Below are 19,749 nucleotides of genomic sequence, written 5' to 3'. Positions count from 1 at the left end.
AAATAAACAATATCTTGAAATATTACAGTAAGGGTTTGAGCACAGCTGGTCTTTTATGGGCCTCAAAGACTCAGAACTAGAAGCTTTTCACCCCAAAACAATCATTTCACTGCAACCCATTGATTTAAATCACAGCGAACAAAACTTCAAATTTATATCAGTATTTTGTCTTGAATAGAGACTCTTCTGTATGGAAGCCCATTTCTGCCACATTAGAAAATGAATCATGCTCTAGCAAATCATATGAGATAAATGTTGAAGTTATACATTTTTTCTCATTATTATGACTTGGTATGTCATAATTTCGAACTTTTATATCATAAGTTTTTTATATCAAACTTTTTATGTCATATTTTTTTACTTTTTGGCATCATTTCAACTTTTTATCTCATATTTGACTTTATGTCATTTATGACTGCCATAATATTGACTTTTTGTCATAATCTCAATTTTTCTAAGAGTATATAAACAAGTTTCAGTATGTGTGTAAAGTTGCATATTTGCTTAAAAGAATTTCCTGTTTTTCATTTGCATTAATTTAGTGTGAAAAATTTGCAGAAGTCACTTACTATGAATATATTTTTAGCATTTTCATTGATACACATCTGCCATGCAAAAAAGGCAAGTGTGTTTTAGTCAGTGCAGTCATTCATTCGGATGGAACACAGTACTGTTTTGTTCATTTTGAGAATCGAAACTTGCACATGCATGTTTTTTTTGTTTTTTTTTCAATGATGACAAGGACTATTCATTGACTTCTGTTGTTTTTATATTAAGCTGATGATATTTTCTATACTCACACAATCCTTTCTGTATTTTACTAGGTGATTTTAGGTTTTATCTTTGTTAGGATATTTTTGTTTCAAAATATATAATGTTGGCAAATCCTGTTCACACACACAAATCATTTGAAGTAGATGATTTGGAAACAGCATCAATTAATATTTGAGTCTGAAATCACATTTAAAAAGATATTTCTGAAATAAAAAGCTTACTTTCATAATTTGGATCAATTATGTCATAATTGTGACTTTTTATGTTATTATTTTTACTTTGTCATAATTTTGACTTTTTGTAATAATTTTGACTTTTATTTAATAATTTGTGCTTTTATGTCAGTTTCAACTTAGTATGCCATAATTTCAACTTTGTCAAATTTGACTTATACGCCAATTTTAACCTAGCATGTCATAATTTCAACTTTTATTTCATAATTTGGGCTTTTATCAGGTTCAATTTAGTATGCCATAATTTAAATTTTGTCAAATTTGACTTATATGCCAATTTTAACTTGTCATAATTTCAACTTTGTCAAATTTGATTTATATGCCAATTTTAACTTGTCATAATTTCAATTTTTTGTCAAATTTGACTTATATGCCAATTTTAACTTGTCATAATTTCAACTTTTTGACAAATTTGACTTATATGCCAATTTTAACATGTCATAATTTCAACTTTTTGTCAAATTTGACTTATATGCCAATTTTAACTTGTCATAATTTCAACTTTTTGTCAAATTTGACTTATATGCCAATTTTAACTTGTCATAATTTCAACTTTTTGACAAATTTGACTTATATGCCAATTTTAACTTGTCATAATTTCAACTTTTTGACAAATTTGACTTATATGCCAATTTTAACATGTCATAATTTCAACTTTTTGACAAATTTGACTTATATGTCAATTTTAACTTGTCATAATTTCAACTTTTTGTCAAATTTGACTTATATGCCAATTTTAACATGTCATAATTTCAACTTTTTGACAAATTTGACTTATATGTCAATTTTAACTTGTCATAATTTCAACTTTTTGACAAATTTGACTTATATGTCAATTTTAACTTGTCATAATTTCAACTTTTTGTCAAATTTGACTTATACGCCAATTTTAACTTGTCATAATTTCAACTTTTTGACAAATTTGACTTATACGCCAATTTTAACTTGTCATAATTTCAACTTTTTGTCAAATTTGACTTATACGCCAATTTTAACTTGTCATAATTTCAACGTTGTCAAATTCGACTTATATGCCAATTTTAACTTAGCATGTCAAAATTTCTACCTTTTATTTAATAATTTTGACTTTTTATCTCATAATTATGATTTAGTACCACATAATTTACCAAAGCATAACTTTCTTATGTGGTACTAAATCATAATTATGACATAAAAAGCTAAAAAAAGTTGACAATTCGTTGACTATTTTTTATCATTATTATGACTTTTTATTTCATAATTTCGACTTTTACCAAAGCATGTTTGTTTTTCTTTATATGGGCTTCCATAAGGATTCATAAAGAACAGTGCTGCATTCTATTTATTGATTGATTTATTGATTTTCAGAAACAAAGCTTTTGTGTAACAGCAGTAAATATGTGGGAATGTGCATTTGTGCACAGAGACCTTTATCATTGTATCACATACAGAACTTCTAATCTTCGGCACGACACACAGCCAACAAACCCTGCTGAAGGTCACCTTTGAACTGCTTCTGTTGAGGAAAACAAAAGAGAAATTATTATGATTTCAGAAATGAAAAATTGTGGTCAAGGCTGTTTAAAGACCTGTGAGTGTGTGTGTGTGTGTGTGTGTGTGTGTGTGTGTGTGTTAGAGACCTGTAAGGCCGTGTACAGTGAAGTCCCCGTCAACTGAAGGAACGCGACTCGCACTCTCAGCAGATCCTCCTCACTGTGAGACACAATCACACCCTGAACCACTGCGGCCTGAAACAGATCAACACATCTCCAGCTGAACCACAACACACACTACACTCTATACAGCGACAGCTTTCAGTGATCAGATCTTAAACGAACAATCTCATTCTCAGTGTGAATAGTGCAACTTTAAAGAACCTTTAATCCAGTGGAAAGCTTCAGTGATGTTAAAGGCTCTTCATGAAAACACCAATAAAGAGTGCATAAACAAATATGTGTGTAAAATTGTATATTTGTTTAATAGAACTTCCCGGTTTGCATTTGCATGAATTTAATATATCGAATTTGAGGAAGTAATTTTATGATTTTCATTGATACACACATCTGACATGCAAAAGTTTGTTTATTGACAGTCTGTCATTCATTCATTCATTCATTTGGATGGAACACAGTACTTTTCTGTTCATTTCAAGATTTGTGTACGAATGTTTTTTTTCTTCAATGATTTCATTGACTTCTGTTGCTTTTATATTGAGCTAATGATGTTTTCCATTCTCGCACAAACATTTCTAGATTTTTTTTTAGGTTTTATATCTTTGTTTGGATATTTGTTGCAAAGTCGATGATTTGAAAACTGCATCAATCAATATTTGAGTCTGAAATGACATTTCTAAAGATATTTCTGAAGTTAAACAGCTTACTTTCATAGTTTGGATCCGTTGTGCCAAGAACAGATGCTGGCTCTGTATGCATCGTACTGAAGAGGATATAAAGTGGTGGATTTATTGATTATTCCACACTGAGCACACACACATTAACACACCCTTTAAACACACGTAGAGCAGTTTACCGAGTGTCTTCAGGCCTTTTCTCAGGTCTCCAGACAGAACTCCTTTAAAATGTCCCTCTAAAGCGTCCTCCACCGTCTGGCCGTTCTCAAACTCCAGCTCGTCCAGCACTGGAGCACAGACAACGCTTCACTCGCATCCAAACACTAGCTTTCCAACTGTTGTGCTCCTAAAATTACAGCTGAAACTCACCGACCCGCAGATGATCCGGGTGTCTCGAGGTCAGGATTCTGATCCAAACATCAGCTGCAGGTTTCTTGTTTTTCAGCTCCTCAGATAAAGTCTGTAAAACAACATAATATGATGTTCTTCTTCAGTGTTTCTGTCTTGTTTTCCAGCACAAATGTCAAAACATTCTTAAATCAAGATACATTTACTGGAGAAACAAAATGACTGCATTGTTAGAATTCATAAAAATGTTACCGACCTACTGACGATTGACAACATTTCATACGCCTATTTTTACACGCATTTGGCGCTTGGTTAATTTTATGAGAGAAGAGATCCATGTTTTTTCTAGTCCCAAAATATATGATGTTGAAAAAAAAATTGATTAAAATCATGTAAATATAAAGGCAGCTAGAGGGCCATATATACATGCTTACATTATAAATAAACAATATCTTGAAATATTACAGTAAGGGTTTGAGCACAGCTGGTCTTTTATGGGCCTCAAAGACTCAGAACTAGAAGCTTTTCACCCCAAAACAATCATTTCACTGCAACCCATTGATTTAAATCACAGCGAACAAAACTTCAAATTTAAGCCCATTTCTGCCACATTAGAAAATGAATCATGCTCTAGCAAATCATATGAGATAAATGTTGAAATTATAAATTTTTTCTCATTATTATGATTTGGTATGTCATAATTTCGAACTTTTATATCATAAGTTTTTTATATCAAACTTTTTATGTCATTTTTTTTTTTTTACTTTTTGGCATCATTTCAACTTTTTATGTCATATTTGACTTAATATGCCATAATTTTGACAGTATAATTTTGACTTTTTGTCATAATTTTGACTTTTTATGCCATCATTCCAAATTTTAATGTCATTTATGACTGTCATAATTTTGACTTTTTGTCATAATCTCAACTTTTCTAAGAGTATATAAATAAGTTTCAGTATGTGTGTAAGTTGCATATTTGCTTAAAAGAATTTCCTTTTTGCATTTGCATTTTTATATTGCATTTAGAGTGAAAAATTAGTCACTTACTATGAATATATTTTTAGCATTTTCATTGATACACATCTGCCAAATCAGTCATGAAAATTAGGTGAATTTGTGCTTAAAACAAGAAAATAATCTTATTTTGCAAGAGCAGAAACTGTTATCGGTCACCCTGTGACAATCTGAATCCTGTTTCTGAGGTCATCTAGAGGTCATCAGACGCAGTGCAGCGGATTAAACAAAGCAAAATCAACATCAGAGGTTTGATAGTTAAACCTTTATCAACCATCTCTGAATAAGAGCAGTGTGACTCTGAGCGCCTTTAAAGGAACAATTCAGCCCAAAATGAGAAGAATCTGTGATGAATGCATACGGACTCACTACTATATCCTGGTCAATAACTCCCGACCCATTCTCTTTCTGATAAAGAAGAGAGAGAGAGAGCATCATAAAACGGGATATTGACACAGTGATGATGTATGAGAGCAAAGAAATTGGTTTTGGTGGTAAATGTTTAACACGTCTCACCTTCAACAATGCCACAATGAGCTTGGAAAAATCCCCACTGGATTCACTGAGCAAATCTTTCTCCAAATCCCGCTTGAACTCTGATAAAGTCAATGATGAAACATTCAAACACACACAAACACAAAAGAGATTCAATTATCAGTTCTTATTGAACTGAATATTACAGTGATAATATAATATTTATTTTTAAAAGTAATTGTTCAAGGATGCATTAAACTGATCCAAAGTGACAGATTTATAATGTTACAAAAAAAATAAATGCTGCTCTTTTGAACTTTCTATTCATCAAAGAATCCTGAAAAATCAGTTTCCACTAAATTCTGAACTGTTTTCAACACTGATAATAATCATAAATGTTTCTTGAGCAGCAAATCATCATATTAGAATGATTTCTGAAGGATCATGTGACACTGAAGACTGGAAAATTCAGCTTTGATCACAGGAATAAATTACACTTTACTATATATTCACATAGAAAACAGCTGATTTACATTGTAAAAATATTTCACTATTTTTACTGTATTTTTAAATGATCTAAATCTGACCCCAATATTTTGAAGTGAAAGTGTATTATCATAAATAAATATAAAATAAATCTTATTTCTTATAACTCCTTGATTAAAATACACTGGCAGTCTTTGTTCTGATTATTATAACAAAAAATGACAATAATCAAATGCAATTAGTGTCAGTTACAGTATGATCATAATTCCCTGTAAATATTAATGTTCATGTTGACTGATCATATTACAGATCAGTTACTGACATAAAGGTTTGAGCTTTTTAATTCTATGACAAAATGAAATGCTTTAATTCAGGGTCCAAAGTGAGACATTTCAAAAGACAAGAGGCTTTTAATTGCATTAATTAAATCAAAAGTTTCAACATTTTTCTAAATTGTTCTTATAAAGCACCTTGACTGTATGTAGTCGTGATGTTGGAGAGCTGCCGCGGCGTCCTGGTGCACAAAACCTCCAAAAGAGTTTCTTCATCTGTACCAGCGCCCTGAACACACACACACACGGATACAGTCTGAATGGATGTGGATCTGTAGTCAAACACACATACACACTATTCTAGTGATTAATGCTGAACCTCCATGGCTTTGCGCAGGCGATGGGCCTCAAACTGCTCCGGTGTCATCATCAGACCGAGTATCAGAGACTGAAGATCACCGGACAGAACCTTCTTCAGACTTGCGTCCAGATCCTGTAACACACACACACACACCATTTTGTCTATTCGTCATGATTTCCAAGGAAAGGAATTTTTTTTATCTCTATCATCATGGGGATTATCCATTGCCTTCTATTGATTTTATACTGAGTTAATAATATTTTCTGTTCCCTAAACCTAAACCAAATTTCACAAAATGTCCTTCCTGTTTAGATGTTCTTTAAAGACGCCATATTACGCCCTTTTACAAGTCTTGAATTAGTCTCTTACCTTTTGTGAGACGTTCTTGTAGGCGCGGGCCAGAGATTGTCTCTGAGAGTTACTGCGATTGGTCAGTATTCTCACAACAGTGCTCACATCTTTAACAGAGAGATACAGTCGTTTGAATTAAAAACATTCACTAGCGGTCGGATGATTATACCACAATAGTCATTCATGTCAATGAACCTTTCTTCTCCAGAGCAGCCTGAAGGACTGTAACATCTCTCTCGGCACGGAAATTTGGGAAGGGCCGAACGGATCCCAGCGTTCCCCACCACATGCCTTCGGTCTGTGTAAAGGGATGAAAGTGTAGAAGAGAAAATGGTATTGAGAAGACAAACAATGTTACTGAAGTACGACACAACAACTGATCCAGGATCTGACCATCAGTGGAGACGAATCCTGTGGGTTTGATTCTGTCTCCATCGCAGCTCTTATCAGTGAAGGATGTTATTCACAATCTGTGTGGAGAAAAACAGTCCAAGCATGTGCTAACATTCAAATGAATCATTTGATACAATGTGCTTTTCATGCATGCTTTTATATTGTATTAAAAATATATATGTGCATGTACTTACAGCTGTTTAAACCGGCAAACCTGTCCCTACACTGCATTTTCATGATTTATTATCACAACATTCTTTTGTCAAATCAACTTAGATCATTAATATGGTTCAGATAACATAATATTTTGAGTTTCTGTTGATTAAACCAATCGCCTTCATTGTATTAACTCAAATTTTTTAATTTCAACGAACATAAATTTTAAGGCAACTTACTTTTTTAAGTTAAACCAACAATTAAAAAAAAAAAAAAATGATGTTCTTCCTCAGTATTTTTGTCTTATTTTCTAGTACAAATATCTAAACATTCTTAAATCAAGATCCATTTACTGAAGAAACAAAATTATTTTAAATAATCATCAAAAGTAAGTGAGTTTGTGCTTAAAACAAGAGCAAATATCTGTCAGTGGAGTCAGAGAAATAAACTTCATTCAACAAGATGATTTTCTGACTCCACTGACAGATATTTGATCTTGTTTTACTCACAAACTCACTTAATTTTCATGATTATTTCAGAAAACAAGACAGAAAGACTAGTTGCGTTCGTTTACCTGTTAAAGATTCTTGTGGAAATCGACTTTCAGCTCATCAAACTCAAAAAAATCTACGTTTTAAAAGACTTTTGAGGAATAAACAGCTTCGGCTTTCCGTACGCCGTAGTTCTCAGACGCCTCAAACCAAATAGAAGTTCTCAATGGCTCGGATCAGATCGGATCAGATCAGATATCCCATCATGGGTGTAACCTGGAGACACACAAAAACCTTAAAAAAAACCTGCAGAACTGGAAGACACAATTGAACACATTTCACCCAAAACAACCTTTTCAATTACAAAGATACTTCAAATGAAAACTCAAAAGATCATGTTTGGATTTACAGTGTCGGTGCTAAAGATGCTGGGAAAAACAGGTTGTAATGTGAGAAATGAAGGTGTTGTTAATGTCAACAGAGCTGAACTTGCATGTGACCGTGTAAATAAGCTCAAGTCAAACACTGAACATATCAGGAGAATCAACCTCCACCTGAAAGAGCAACATCAGCAGGTGTGGCGTTTGGTTTGGAGAGCCGTTCAGATAACATGACATCTGCATTCATTCACAGCCGTTATCAGACGTCTTTACACGTAACAAACACTGCAATCCGTCACGCCGGAATCTCAGCGATCTGATCTCAGAGTCATTCAGTCCCTTGGCAGAACATCCAGATTCCTGAGCCGAGATAAAACAGCAAACAGGGAACATTCTGTCAAGGTTCTCTCAAAGTTCTTCCAGTAACGTTAATGGAACGTTCTTTAAGAATGTTCTCAAAGTCAGAGAACACTCAAAAGTAACATTCCCATAATGTTTGAAGAATGGAATGTTCCAGTAACGTTCATATAACCAAGAAAAAACATTTTTAAAACATTGGACATTTTGAACAATCTTAAATAAAATTTTCATAACAGAAAATGTTCTTAGCACATATTTTTGTTAGTTCTGCACATGTATACTGATACAAGTTGCGTTTTATTAATTGTCATAAGAAACTAGTTGAGGAAAGTTTAAACAAGGAAAGTGTAAACAAACCTTGATGTTTGCTTGAGAAAGCCAAGCCTGAAAGTTTGAAGTGTTTGTTTAGACAGACAAATAGTTTGCTATGTCGTTGCTAGGGTATTTGGGTGGTTGCTAGGGCTGTTGCTATGTGGTTGGAGAAGATGATACCACTAACAAGTCTAACCCCCCATTTTTTTTTTTTTTAGAATAGACATGAAAATGCACTCTCCAAACTTAAATGATTATAATTCAAGAATGCTTTGGAGTACAGACCTACGTTTGGTCTTGTTTTAAAGAAGACACTCCACAGATTATACCAAAGTCCCTTTAAGACAAGTCATTTCACTCGGCGGCCATCTTTGAAACGCCTATCGGGCATCCTGCAATCTCTTTGAATGGGGAAACATCAAATTCTCCAAAACTGTTTGCCAACCTTACGATTAAATTTCATATTTGAAATCAACAATGAAATCTAACAACAACCGGCTCATAAATTTAGTTTCTAAACGCTCGAATCATGACAAAAAACTGTATTTTTCAGGCTGGATCAAGCTAATGCGCATGCGCAGACCTAAATGCGCGTCTCTTCGGAGGCGCGCGTCTGACTGTTTCTATAGAAACCGGTGATTCTAACGGCTGCTGAAGTGATGCAAAGACTTTACAAGTCGGCGATTGGCTCTTATTTAGAAGGCGGGACTTATTCCGCCATATAGACCTTATGTAGCCCCGCCCCTTTTCAGCGTTGCGCTCGTTGTCTTTTGACTTCCGGTTTGTATTTCCACAGCGATATTACGTTTATGAATGAACTGCTCGTTTTAAAATCTTCCCGATCTACTGACATTTGTTAAGACATCTGCTTTAAACATAACAATGCTCATGATAACTTTCATTAACTCTACAACATGTAAATCCACTTAACCATCTAATTATTCTTTGACAGCGATGCCATAGAAATGTACAGAGCTACCGCAAAACGGAAGTTAAAAGACAATTTCATAAAGATGGCGGCGCGCTTGTTTCTCTGGTAAAGGTCTATTGCGCGTTACACTTTCTCCCATTCAAAACAATACGAGTGACACGTCTTGTGTTATTCTATAGTCTTTGATTATACTTGAAAAAATTAAGTATGAAAAAGTTATGGAAGTTTAAATTTACTGTAAATCAAATGTACTGTGCTAAACATTTTTTTATTTTATATAAAATTTATATTTTATCAAATATATTTGACTCCATCAAATGAAAGCCATATGTCTAACCATGTTGTGTTCCAAATTTGAAGTTGAAATCACAAAAATTGAAGTTCCTATGATATTTTGTTTAGGCGTTGTAACAAAAATAGCCACCGAATATCACCGACATTCTATTGAAATTTTTTTAATGCATTCTCCTGTTACAAATTGATACATTTCTGTCCAAATATCACTTGTATTTTCACAAAACAGTTGGCAGATATGGAACCGTGAGACCTTTCTGACGATATGTGTTTTGTCAAGATTAGAAAAGGTTTTGACTATAAATATTGTAATATGAAACCTGACCCCGCCCACTAGGGGAGGAGCTTGCTAAGAGAAATTAAAGTACTGTTTTCATGGTAATGCAACATTCGATTTCAAAACGGTTTGCACAGGCTTTCGAATGATGATTACTAAAATATATGATATAAAAAAAGGCAATAACCTTAAGGGGTTAAATAGCATTTCAGTACGTTGTCTTTAACATAATAAGAGCAGAAACTACAAACACGTCAATGCATTAAAGTCAAAAACATTCAAACATGATTTCATTTTACAGTTTTATTACAAAATTAAAGCCACTCCCTGTTACATAATATTTCACATTGTACTTGAAAAATAACATTTACACATAAAAACTTTCTTGGATTTCCAGAGACTTTGACATCAACACACTTTCTGGTATTAAAAACGACACAACAGACCGAAACCCGGCAAGATTTGCAGCGGCTATAAAGTAAATCGCAGACATTGATATTAAAGCACACGTTCCAGAATATACCCAATATGTCGAATAATATCTAGGAAAATAAAATAACATTAGCGTGTAAACAACATAATGAGCAGAAATGAAAGAATGCTTAGAAAAATACAAATGCACGATATTCAACAATGTGATGCATATGAAAAATATCTCGTTTTTCAGTGACATTATAAAAGTTAAACCACCAGCACCATCTTCAGTGTGTACACCGTAAAATGACCTGTATGTAATATTTATTCAAACTATGTGCAAATAAGACACACCCACATTCAGGCGAGAGCTTTACGATTCACAATCAGAAGCTCGGATGGTGTTTCACTCTCATTGGTAAATGTGTGTTTTATCTCTTCCACACAGAGAAACTCTCTTCAGCTGCACGGGAGAATGAGTGTCGTGTGTCATGAGGAGGAGTGGGTGGAGTCAGGTCACATGAACATGAGAGGGGGCGGGGTTAAACAAACTCCAGCTCCCACTGTTGGCTCTCGCTCTCCTCATTCTCCTCTCGGATCACTAAATGCTGTTTGTCGTATGTTTTGCCTCCTGTAAAAAAGAGGAATAGAATTGCCACATGTTTTTTTTACACCAATGTAGTTTTTATGGAAGATTGCTTCTGTCATAGAATAAAAAGTTAATACTTTTTATTTTTTTATTCTATGGCAGAAACCAGCTTACCGTAAGTTTAGAATTAGTTTTGGACAATTATTTAGTTTTGAGTCACAGTCAAATAACAAGGACATGAACTTTGTGTTTCCAACATCAAGATTTAAGGTTGAAATCTATATACTTATATAGGAATTTATATATTTTAAATTTATAAGGGAAAGTATGCACTACCAGTTCTGTAAGATTTTTTAATGTTTTTGAAAGAGTCTCTTCTGCTCACCAAGACTACATTTATTTGATCAAAAATACATTAAAAATTGTGAAATATTTGTTTCAATGTAAAACAGCTGTTTTCTATGTGAATATATACTAAAATGTAATTTATTCCTGTGATCAAAGCTGAATTTTCAGCATCATTACTTCAGTCTTCAGTGTCACATGATCCTTCAGAAATCATTCTGATATGATGATTTGCTGCTCAAGAAACATTTATGATTATTATCAATGTTGAAAACAGCTTCATATTTTTGTGAATGCATCATTACTGAATAAAAGTATTTCTTTCTTTCTTTAAAAAAAATTACAGCCCCTAAACTTTTGAATGTTTTTTACAGGCCACCAATTTTTCCACCATTTTTAATCACCTTATAGCCTTTTGCAGTACATTTAGTTTAGTAAAAATGTAAAGTGTTCCTTATTTAATGCTAGTAAATGCAATTAAAAAACTGCATGCAAAATAATTATGCAAAGATGTTTTTTAAAGTACAGCCCGACATTTCTGTATTGATATCATTAATATCATTATTTTATTTATTGATAACAATATTAATAAAATAATATGTTTTATGATAGATATTTTTTAATAACACTGTATTAAAGCTTGTTCCTCTCACCCTTGATGTCCAGCACCATCCCAGGGAAGATGTTGCTGGAGATGCGACCTCTGACCTGTGCGCTCCACGTCTGCACGGGCACACGCGTCTCCGTCCACAGCACCACCTTGGCGCCGGACTCCACGTTCCCCATGACCTGCAGACTCGTGGTTCGGGCCAGCTGACACACAGACACCACATGTTCAAAGCTCAGTTCCAAACTATAAGTTAAATAAGTTCTGCTCAGAGCACATATGGTCCCTCTCTAAATAGTGTTAAAGTAACACTGAAGCAGAGTTAAAGTTAATGAGATAATTAAACAATGAATTAAGTGATGATTGTGCATTAGTGATGAACGCCTGCTGTTAACAAGCAGAATCACTGAAGAAAAGAGAAACAAGAACTACAACTGACTTCAGTCACAGCCTTATTAATTGCTTAATTATCTCATTAACTTTAACTCTGCTTCAGTGTTACTTTAACACTATTTAGAGAGGGACCATATGTACTCTGAGCAGAGCCGATTTTACTGTGTGGAAGCGTAACGCATGCACACCTTGTTCTTGATGAGCCCGTCCTGGTAAAGCCAAACGTCACTCATTCCCTCCACCTGCTCCGACACGACCACACGGCCCGTCTTCATGTCCTCCACACCGCCCTGCACTGATATACAGTGGCCCGTCTCCTTATTCCTGATGCGGAACAGTCTTTGCTTCTGTAGGGATTATTAAAACATGGACATGCAAAATTATACCGTGTTGTCTTGTGAACAAAACATTCTGAATCGGTCATGTGAAGGTGGTACGAACCTGTCTGACTGGATACAGGGAACCGATACAGGAGACAGAGCTGAATTTGTGCCAGCTTGTGATTTCAATGGGCTCCAAAAGGAACTGGCGCCCCCTGTAGTTACTATGTTCACATAACACCCAGCTGCGGAGAGATCGACATGCACACTAAGATTTAATTTTTAAAAAAAGAGATTAATAGTCTTATTCAGCAAGGATGCATTAAATTGATCAAAAGTGACAGTAAAGACATTTATAATGTTACAAAAGATTCTATTTGAAATAAATGCTGTTTTATATTCATCAAAGAATCCCAAAAGATAAAATGCATGACGGTTTCCACAGAAATATGACTGTTTTCAATGTTTCTTGAGCATCAAATCATCATATCAGAATGATTTCTGAAGGATCATGTGACACTGAAGACTGGAGTAATGATGCTGAAAATTCAGCTTTGATCACAGGAATAAATTACACTTTACTATATATTCACATAGAAAACAGCTGATTTACATTGTAAAAATATTTCACAATTTTTACTGTATTTTTGATCAAATAAATGCAGCTTTGATTAGCAGAAGAGACTCTTTCAAAAACATTAAGTTATCGTACCGACCCCAAACTGTTGAATGGCAATGGCACTAATATGAAGCAATAATAATTGCAAACTCACCAACCGCTGTTGACTCTGACAGAGAGGAAGTGTGTATTAAATCCTTCCTCCTGCATGTTGGAAACCTGCGTGTCGATAGTGACCTCCCGACCTTCAAAGCACTCCAGTCCGAAGAGAGAGATCGACGGCACGGAAAATGTCTGAGAGAGAAAACAAACGACAAAATCAGTGACTATGTCATCACACACCATCATAATGAGATTTAGGCAATACTGGCATTGAATTCACCTCATGTGAACAGCTCACCTAAAAATGAAATTCTGTCATTAATTACTCTCCCTCATGTCGTTCCACACCCGTAAGACCTTCGTTCATCTTCAGAACACAAATTAAGATATTTTTGATGAATCATCCATAGACAGCAATATAATCAACACTTTCAAGGTCCAGAAAGGAACTAAAGACATCATTAAAACAGTCATGTGACTGCAGTGCTTCAACCTTAATGTTATGAAGAGACGAGAATACTTTTTGTGTGCAAAAACAAAACAAAAATAATCTCTTCTCTTCTCTGTCAAGGTTGATCCACTGCAGTCACATGACTGTTTTAACGATGTCTTTAGTTCCTTTCTGGACCTTGAAAGTGTTGATTCTATTGCTGTCTATGGACAAGTCTCTCGGATTTTATCAAAAATATCTTAATTTGTGTTCTGAAGATGAACAAAGGTGTTGCGGGTGTGAAATGACATGAGTGTGAGTAATTAATGACAGAACTATCATTTGTGGGTGAACTAACCCTTTAAGCTCATAATTGTAGTAATAATTAGGCATCACAGAAAAAATCCAATCCATCCACAGCAGATTAAAACAGTATTGTGGGTAACGCTTCAGATTACTTTTTTCAAGTAACTAGTAAAGTAACGCATTTTAAACTTACAAGTTACAAGTTGCTGCAAGCCCAGCTCAGGTGAGACAAAGTAACAAAATGCATTACTTTCCATATAAAGTAACTAAGTAACACAATTAGTTACATTTTTGGGCAATATTGTAACGCATTACTTTTAAAAGTAACTTTCTCCAACACTGCAATCAAACACCTGTGCATTCAGGTATGATAAAAATGTCAGTAAAAATATCCAAAATTCTTAGTCAATAATCAGAATATAAGTAACCTATAGGCTACTTTCTTGAAAACAACAAATATTACCCAGAATGCATTGTTTTTACAGTATATTACTTCTGTATATTGCAATGCATTCTATATATTGAATATTATTTGTCATTTTCGAGAAAGTAGCTTATAGGCCTCTTTTCTTAAAAATGACAAATATTACCCAGAATGCATTGTTTTATAGTATATTATCGTTTCAATGGAAAACCGTATTATACTGTGTAAATTTGTTTAGTTTATTTACAGTCATTTTTTTTTTTAGAGTGACCTGAGTCAGTTTCTACTCACCATCGGAACTGCTTTGACGGAGCGAACACTGGAGGCGGGTGGGACGCCCATGCTGGTCAGGTTGGGATAATCTCCTTCAGACAGAACGCACATGTTTCCTGTAAACTTCTCTTCTCCATAGAGCACCCAACTGAAATCAACAGAGGAGTACAAACTGAGTTTGTCATAATCAAAAAGAACTACATCATCATGAACACAGCAGAGATCTTCCTCACTGACCTTCCTCCCACCACCCTGCAGGACTGGACAGAGAGACTCTCGGGCAAACTGCTCTGGTTCTGATGACACACTCGACACGAGCCCTGGAAGTCCGGCTCTGAGTACAGCAGCACCTGCAGCGACAAAGATGAACTTTTTACTCAAGCTTAGGGTTTTTTAAAAGAAACAAATACCTTTATGTGGCAAGAAATTGATCAAAAGTGACAGTAAAGGAAGTTCTTTTTCGTTCTTCGCTTAAAAAGAAGTTCGAAATACTGCGATGTGCCGCGCTTTCCTCTCAATAACAAAATAAACACCGGGTGAGAAAACAACAGCTCAGAAAGCATCTGATCATAGTGAATGTTTGCTGTAGCTTTATTCCTCACGTTTATTTACGGTAGGGCGTGCTATTACACATCTTCTGAAAGAGTACAGAATCTCTGGATCAAAACACAGGTGAAGAAGAAGCAGAAACAAGTGATAGTAGCATAAAATAACACCATCATCAAACATATTAATTTAAAACTGACTAACGTTACTGAACTCATGATGCTCTGAGGTGTCGATGGACTCGATCTACTCCATCTGTGTTTTGATCATCGCTCTGAATCCCATCCGGACGAAGTCTTTGACAGAAAGGCCATTTTCTCAGCTTTTAGATCAAAATGTTGCTTTTTATATTAACGTAAAGATATTCATTCAACAACATATTTTTGAGTGACGTTTTTGGCTAGAGGAGGAGCTGTCAATCTAGAACTGGTGGACCAATGGTGATGCTTAAACCCGCCCTGATTTACATGAAACTCGAAATGCAACATTTGGAAAAGCAAGCACCGAATGTGGAAACGAGAAAAGGGGAAAAGAGCTTAAGCATGCAAAAAATGAAAATATGAGCAGTTGTGTTTGATTTAGATAACTTTGAACTTGTGTTTCAGTTTTGTGCAATATAATTTTAAATGTGTTTAAAGTTTTGTTTCGCAATTATTTTTAAATTTTTGATTCACACTTATTATTTTTCTATCTGTGACCGTGTTGTTTGCTAGTCTGCATTGATTTTTCAGTTTTGTGCAATATATTTTTAAATGCATTCTTAAGTTGTTGATCCATGACTGCAATACTTTTGACGGGAAATTGATCCCATTTAAACGCCATGGACTGATGGCAGTTCAGATGTGTTTACCAGCCGGAGCGAAGCTTTCTGGCAAGTTAACTTCAGGCTGTTTCACACTCCCGAAACGAACTTCGTTTTGGCCTGATTTTGTTCGAAAGTATAGTATATTGGGGCTTTAAAGACATTTATAATATTACAAAAAAATCTATTTCAAATAAATGCTGCACTTTTCAACTTTCTATCCATCAAAAAATCCAGAAAAATAAAATGTATCACAGTTTCCATAAAAAATCTGAACTATTTTCAACAGTTGCATCAAATCATCATATCAGAATGATTTCTGAAGGATCATGTGACACTGAAGACTGGAGTAATGATGCTGAAAATTCAGCTTTGATCACAGGAATAAATTACACTTTACTATATATTCACATAGAAAACAGCTGATTTACATTGGAATAATATTTCACTATTTTTACTGTAGTTTTGATCAAATAAATGGTGGTTTGGTGAGCAGAAGAGGCGTATTTCTACAACATTAAATCTTGTGGTAGGGTCAGTAAACGCAGTCAGCTCACCTCATTTCTGAAGCTGGGACCTTCACTGGGCGCCTGAAACACACAAGAACAACCTCTTTAGTTGATTTAAAATGTATTAAAGCATGACAGGATACATAAATAAGCTACAGAATCAGTCAGACGCTCATTCAGTAAATAAATCATTAATGAAGTCAAGCACAGAAAGTTAAACTCATGAACTGAAATCTGGTTGAACAGGTGTTATCCGGCTCAGATGAGTGAACAGTAAAGCTCTTACAGCGAGGATGGGCTGTATGGAGCAGATGCGGTTGTCTCCGGAGCCCCAGTCGCTACAGTTGTTGTAGAAGCCTTTCTCCAAGACGTACTGGTTCCCTGAGAAGTCCACATGAGAGTAGGCCACCCACCTGAGCGTGAGACAGAAGCAGAGAGACAGCAGGGCTCAGTGAAGCAGACAGACAGAGGCGAGTGAGGAGGTTTAGGGTCGAGGTCAGGACATACGCTCCGCTCAGCACGTGGATGGACCGGGTGTTGATGCCGAAACCAAACAGCTCCACATCCGGCACAGCTTCCGTCACCTCGAACGTGCGCTCCTCGTCCTCCTGCTTCTCCTCGTCAGGCATCCCGTACAACACCAGCAGAGGCTCGGACAGATCCTGAGGAGCAGATTCACTTTACTTTCCTTCACGATGAGGTTTGATGATCAGCTGCACCAAACTCCAAAATGATGTGCAAACTTAAATATGTCAACTCATAAATATGTTATTTATTGTATTAATATAAAAAATATATAAAAAAACTTTTTAAAACACTTATACATGTCTTTATAGCTAGTCACAGAAATCCTATTTAATTAAAAAAGAAAATATATATTATTATTATTAGTTGTAGAAGTAGATGTAGTAGTAAATTAATAAAATAAAATATATTCATTTTTTATAGATATTAGATCTATACACGCCATAAAGACATGCCTTATAGCTAGTCACAGAAATTTTATTTAAAAATTAGAAAATGATGGATTTTTATTTATTTATTTATTTATTGTAATAATATTAGTTAATATAATAAAATATATTCATATTTCTATATATATTTTAAAATGCATTTACATGTCTTATAGCAAGCCACAGAAATTCTAATTAATTTAAAAAACAAATATTATATCGTTATTAGTAGTATAGCAGTAGTATATCAATATAATAGAATATATTAATATTTTCTATAATTTTTAGTATAGACATTAACATGCCTTTACAGCTAGTCACAGATTTTTTTATTTAAATTTAAATATTTTTTGCAATAATAATATTAGTAGTAGTAGTCTATTAAAATAATAAAATATATTTATATTTCTATATATATTGTAAAATGCTTAAATGCTTTAAAATGCTTAAATGATTAAATTCTATTTAATCAAAAAAACATTTATTATATTATTATTATTAAAATATATTAATATTTTCTATAATTTTTAGTATAAACATTAACATGCCTTTACAGCTAGTCAAAAAAAATGTATTTAAATTTTAAAAAATTATTTTTTTTGTAATAATAATATTAGTAGTAGTAGTAGTAGTATTTTAAAATAATAAAATATATTTATATTTCTATATATATTTTAAATCCATTTTCATGTCTTATAGCAAGCCACAGAAATTCTATTTAATCAAAAAACATTATATTAGTAGTAGTAGTAGTAGTAGTAGCAGCAGTACTATATCAATATAATAAAATATATTAATATTTTCTATAATTTTTAGTATAGACATTAACATGCCTTTACAGCTAGTCACAGATTTTTTTAAATGTTATTAAAAATATTATTGTTATAATAGTATATTCATAATAAAAATAGTATATTAATATTTTTTAAATATATATTTTTTAAATAAAATATACTAATATTTTCTATAATTTTTAATACATTAACAGGCCTTTATAGCTAGTCACATAAATTCTATTTTAAAAATGCATTATTTTATTGTAATTATTAATTGTATTATTAACACTTTTTGACATCTAGGTAACACTTTACAATAAGGTTTCATTTGTTAACAATGAACTAACAATGAACAACACTTCTACAGCATTTATTAATCTTAGCTAATATTAATCTTAACATTTACTAATATTTAATGCACTGTGAGCTAACATGAACATTTTTATTAAATAACAAAGGTTAATAAATGCTGTAAGAATATATTCATGTTAGTCAATGCATGAACTAAATGAGATGGCATGAATATCATGTATGTGTCATGTGACGTGTGTAACGGCGACTCACAGCCTGGATGACGCGGACCGAGCGCAGCTCCGAATCGACTCCGCCCCACACCCGCCAATCATGGTACTCGCCCTCCTCCAGCAGATACTGGTAACCACGGAAACCCTCCTTCTCGTATCCCACCCAGCTGCGGGACAGACGGAGTTAAACGTCAAACGAGGATCATTTAATGATGTCGGCTCTCAGTCTCTCGAACACAAACTCTCACCAGCCGCCGATGACTTTAATGGATCCTGCGCTGAACATGAACAGAGACTGCTGCCTGTCGACTCTCGACAGAAAATCTCTGGTGCTGCTGTAGATTTCTCTGCTTTTGCCAGTGAAATATGGCTTTTCATAAAGCACAATCTGCCACAAATCAACACATATTGAACATTAACTCTCCTTGATTCTTCACAGAACTGAATGAATGATGAACTGATGAATTTAAACCTACTTTAGGCTCATAGAGGTTCTCGACTCTAGGCTCCCCCTGCGAAAGACATTTCATCAGTTTAATAAAAGCTCAGTAATGACTGATCTGCTGTGGAGGACTGAG

At 34.1% G+C, this 19,749-nt stretch overlaps 2 protein-coding genes across 6 annotated transcripts in view; both read right to left on the bottom strand.

Annotated features, from left to right (window-relative positions):
- Positions 1–2,325: 2,325 nt before the first annotated feature.
- On the bottom strand, positions 2,326–8,358 carry anxa14 (annexin A14). 4 transcript variants are annotated; one of them, XM_048201051.1, is made up of 14 exons: positions 8,240–8,358; positions 7,769–7,961; positions 7,039–7,115; positions 6,841–6,943; positions 6,664–6,752; positions 6,313–6,426; positions 6,132–6,222; positions 5,218–5,297; positions 5,071–5,109; positions 3,706–3,796; positions 3,516–3,623; positions 3,367–3,422; positions 2,627–2,734; positions 2,326–2,502 (listed from the first exon to the last, which is right to left on the bottom strand). In XM_048201051.1, the coding sequence occupies exons 3-14, from the start codon at positions 7,078–7,080 to the stop codon at positions 2,443–2,445; spliced, it is 981 nt and encodes a 326-aa protein (XP_048057008.1). In that variant the 5' UTR covers positions 7,081–7,115; positions 7,769–7,961; positions 8,240–8,358; the 3' UTR covers positions 2,326–2,442. The 4 variants fall into 4 exon arrangements, with proteins under 4 accessions (XP_048057008.1, XP_048057006.1, XP_048057007.1 ...); XM_048201049.1 differs by lacking the exon at positions 8,240–8,358 and adding an exon at positions 8,095–8,180; XM_048201050.1 differs by lacking the exon at positions 8,240–8,358 and adding an exon at positions 8,038–8,055.
- A 2,169-nt stretch (positions 8,359–10,527) lies between these two features.
- Positions 10,528–19,749, bottom strand: part of crybg2 (crystallin beta-gamma domain containing 2) — a 43,648-nt gene continuing 34,426 nt past the window's right edge. For both annotated transcript variants that reach the window (XM_048201047.1, XM_048201048.1), the window contains 13 exons: positions 19,648–19,683; positions 19,420–19,559; positions 19,212–19,338; positions 17,426–17,580; positions 17,205–17,331; positions 16,967–16,999; positions 15,299–15,411; positions 15,080–15,209; positions 13,681–13,820; positions 13,029–13,152; positions 12,776–12,934; positions 12,241–12,400; positions 10,528–11,284 (listed from right to left, as the gene is read on the bottom strand). In XM_048201047.1, coding sequence (XP_048057004.1) covers positions 11,196–11,284; positions 12,241–12,400; positions 12,776–12,934; positions 13,029–13,152; positions 13,681–13,820; positions 15,080–15,209; positions 15,299–15,411; positions 16,967–16,999; positions 17,205–17,331; positions 17,426–17,580; positions 19,212–19,338; positions 19,420–19,559; positions 19,648–19,683 — 1,533 coding nt within the window. In that variant the 3' untranslated portion in view covers positions 10,528–11,195. The remainder of the gene's footprint in view (positions 11,285–12,240; positions 12,401–12,775; positions 12,935–13,028; positions 13,153–13,680; positions 13,821–15,079; positions 15,210–15,298; positions 15,412–16,966; positions 17,000–17,204; positions 17,332–17,425; positions 17,581–19,211; positions 19,339–19,419; positions 19,560–19,647; positions 19,684–19,749) is intronic.

This window comes from Megalobrama amblycephala, linkage group LG9 (assembly GCF_018812025.1).
Source record: "Megalobrama amblycephala isolate DHTTF-2021 linkage group LG9, ASM1881202v1, whole genome shotgun sequence".
Classification (NCBI taxonomy): domain Eukaryota; kingdom Metazoa; phylum Chordata; class Actinopteri; order Cypriniformes; family Xenocyprididae; genus Megalobrama; species Megalobrama amblycephala.
Note: the sequence above shows the minus strand (reverse complement) of the source record. Positions and strands in the feature narration are given on the sequence as shown.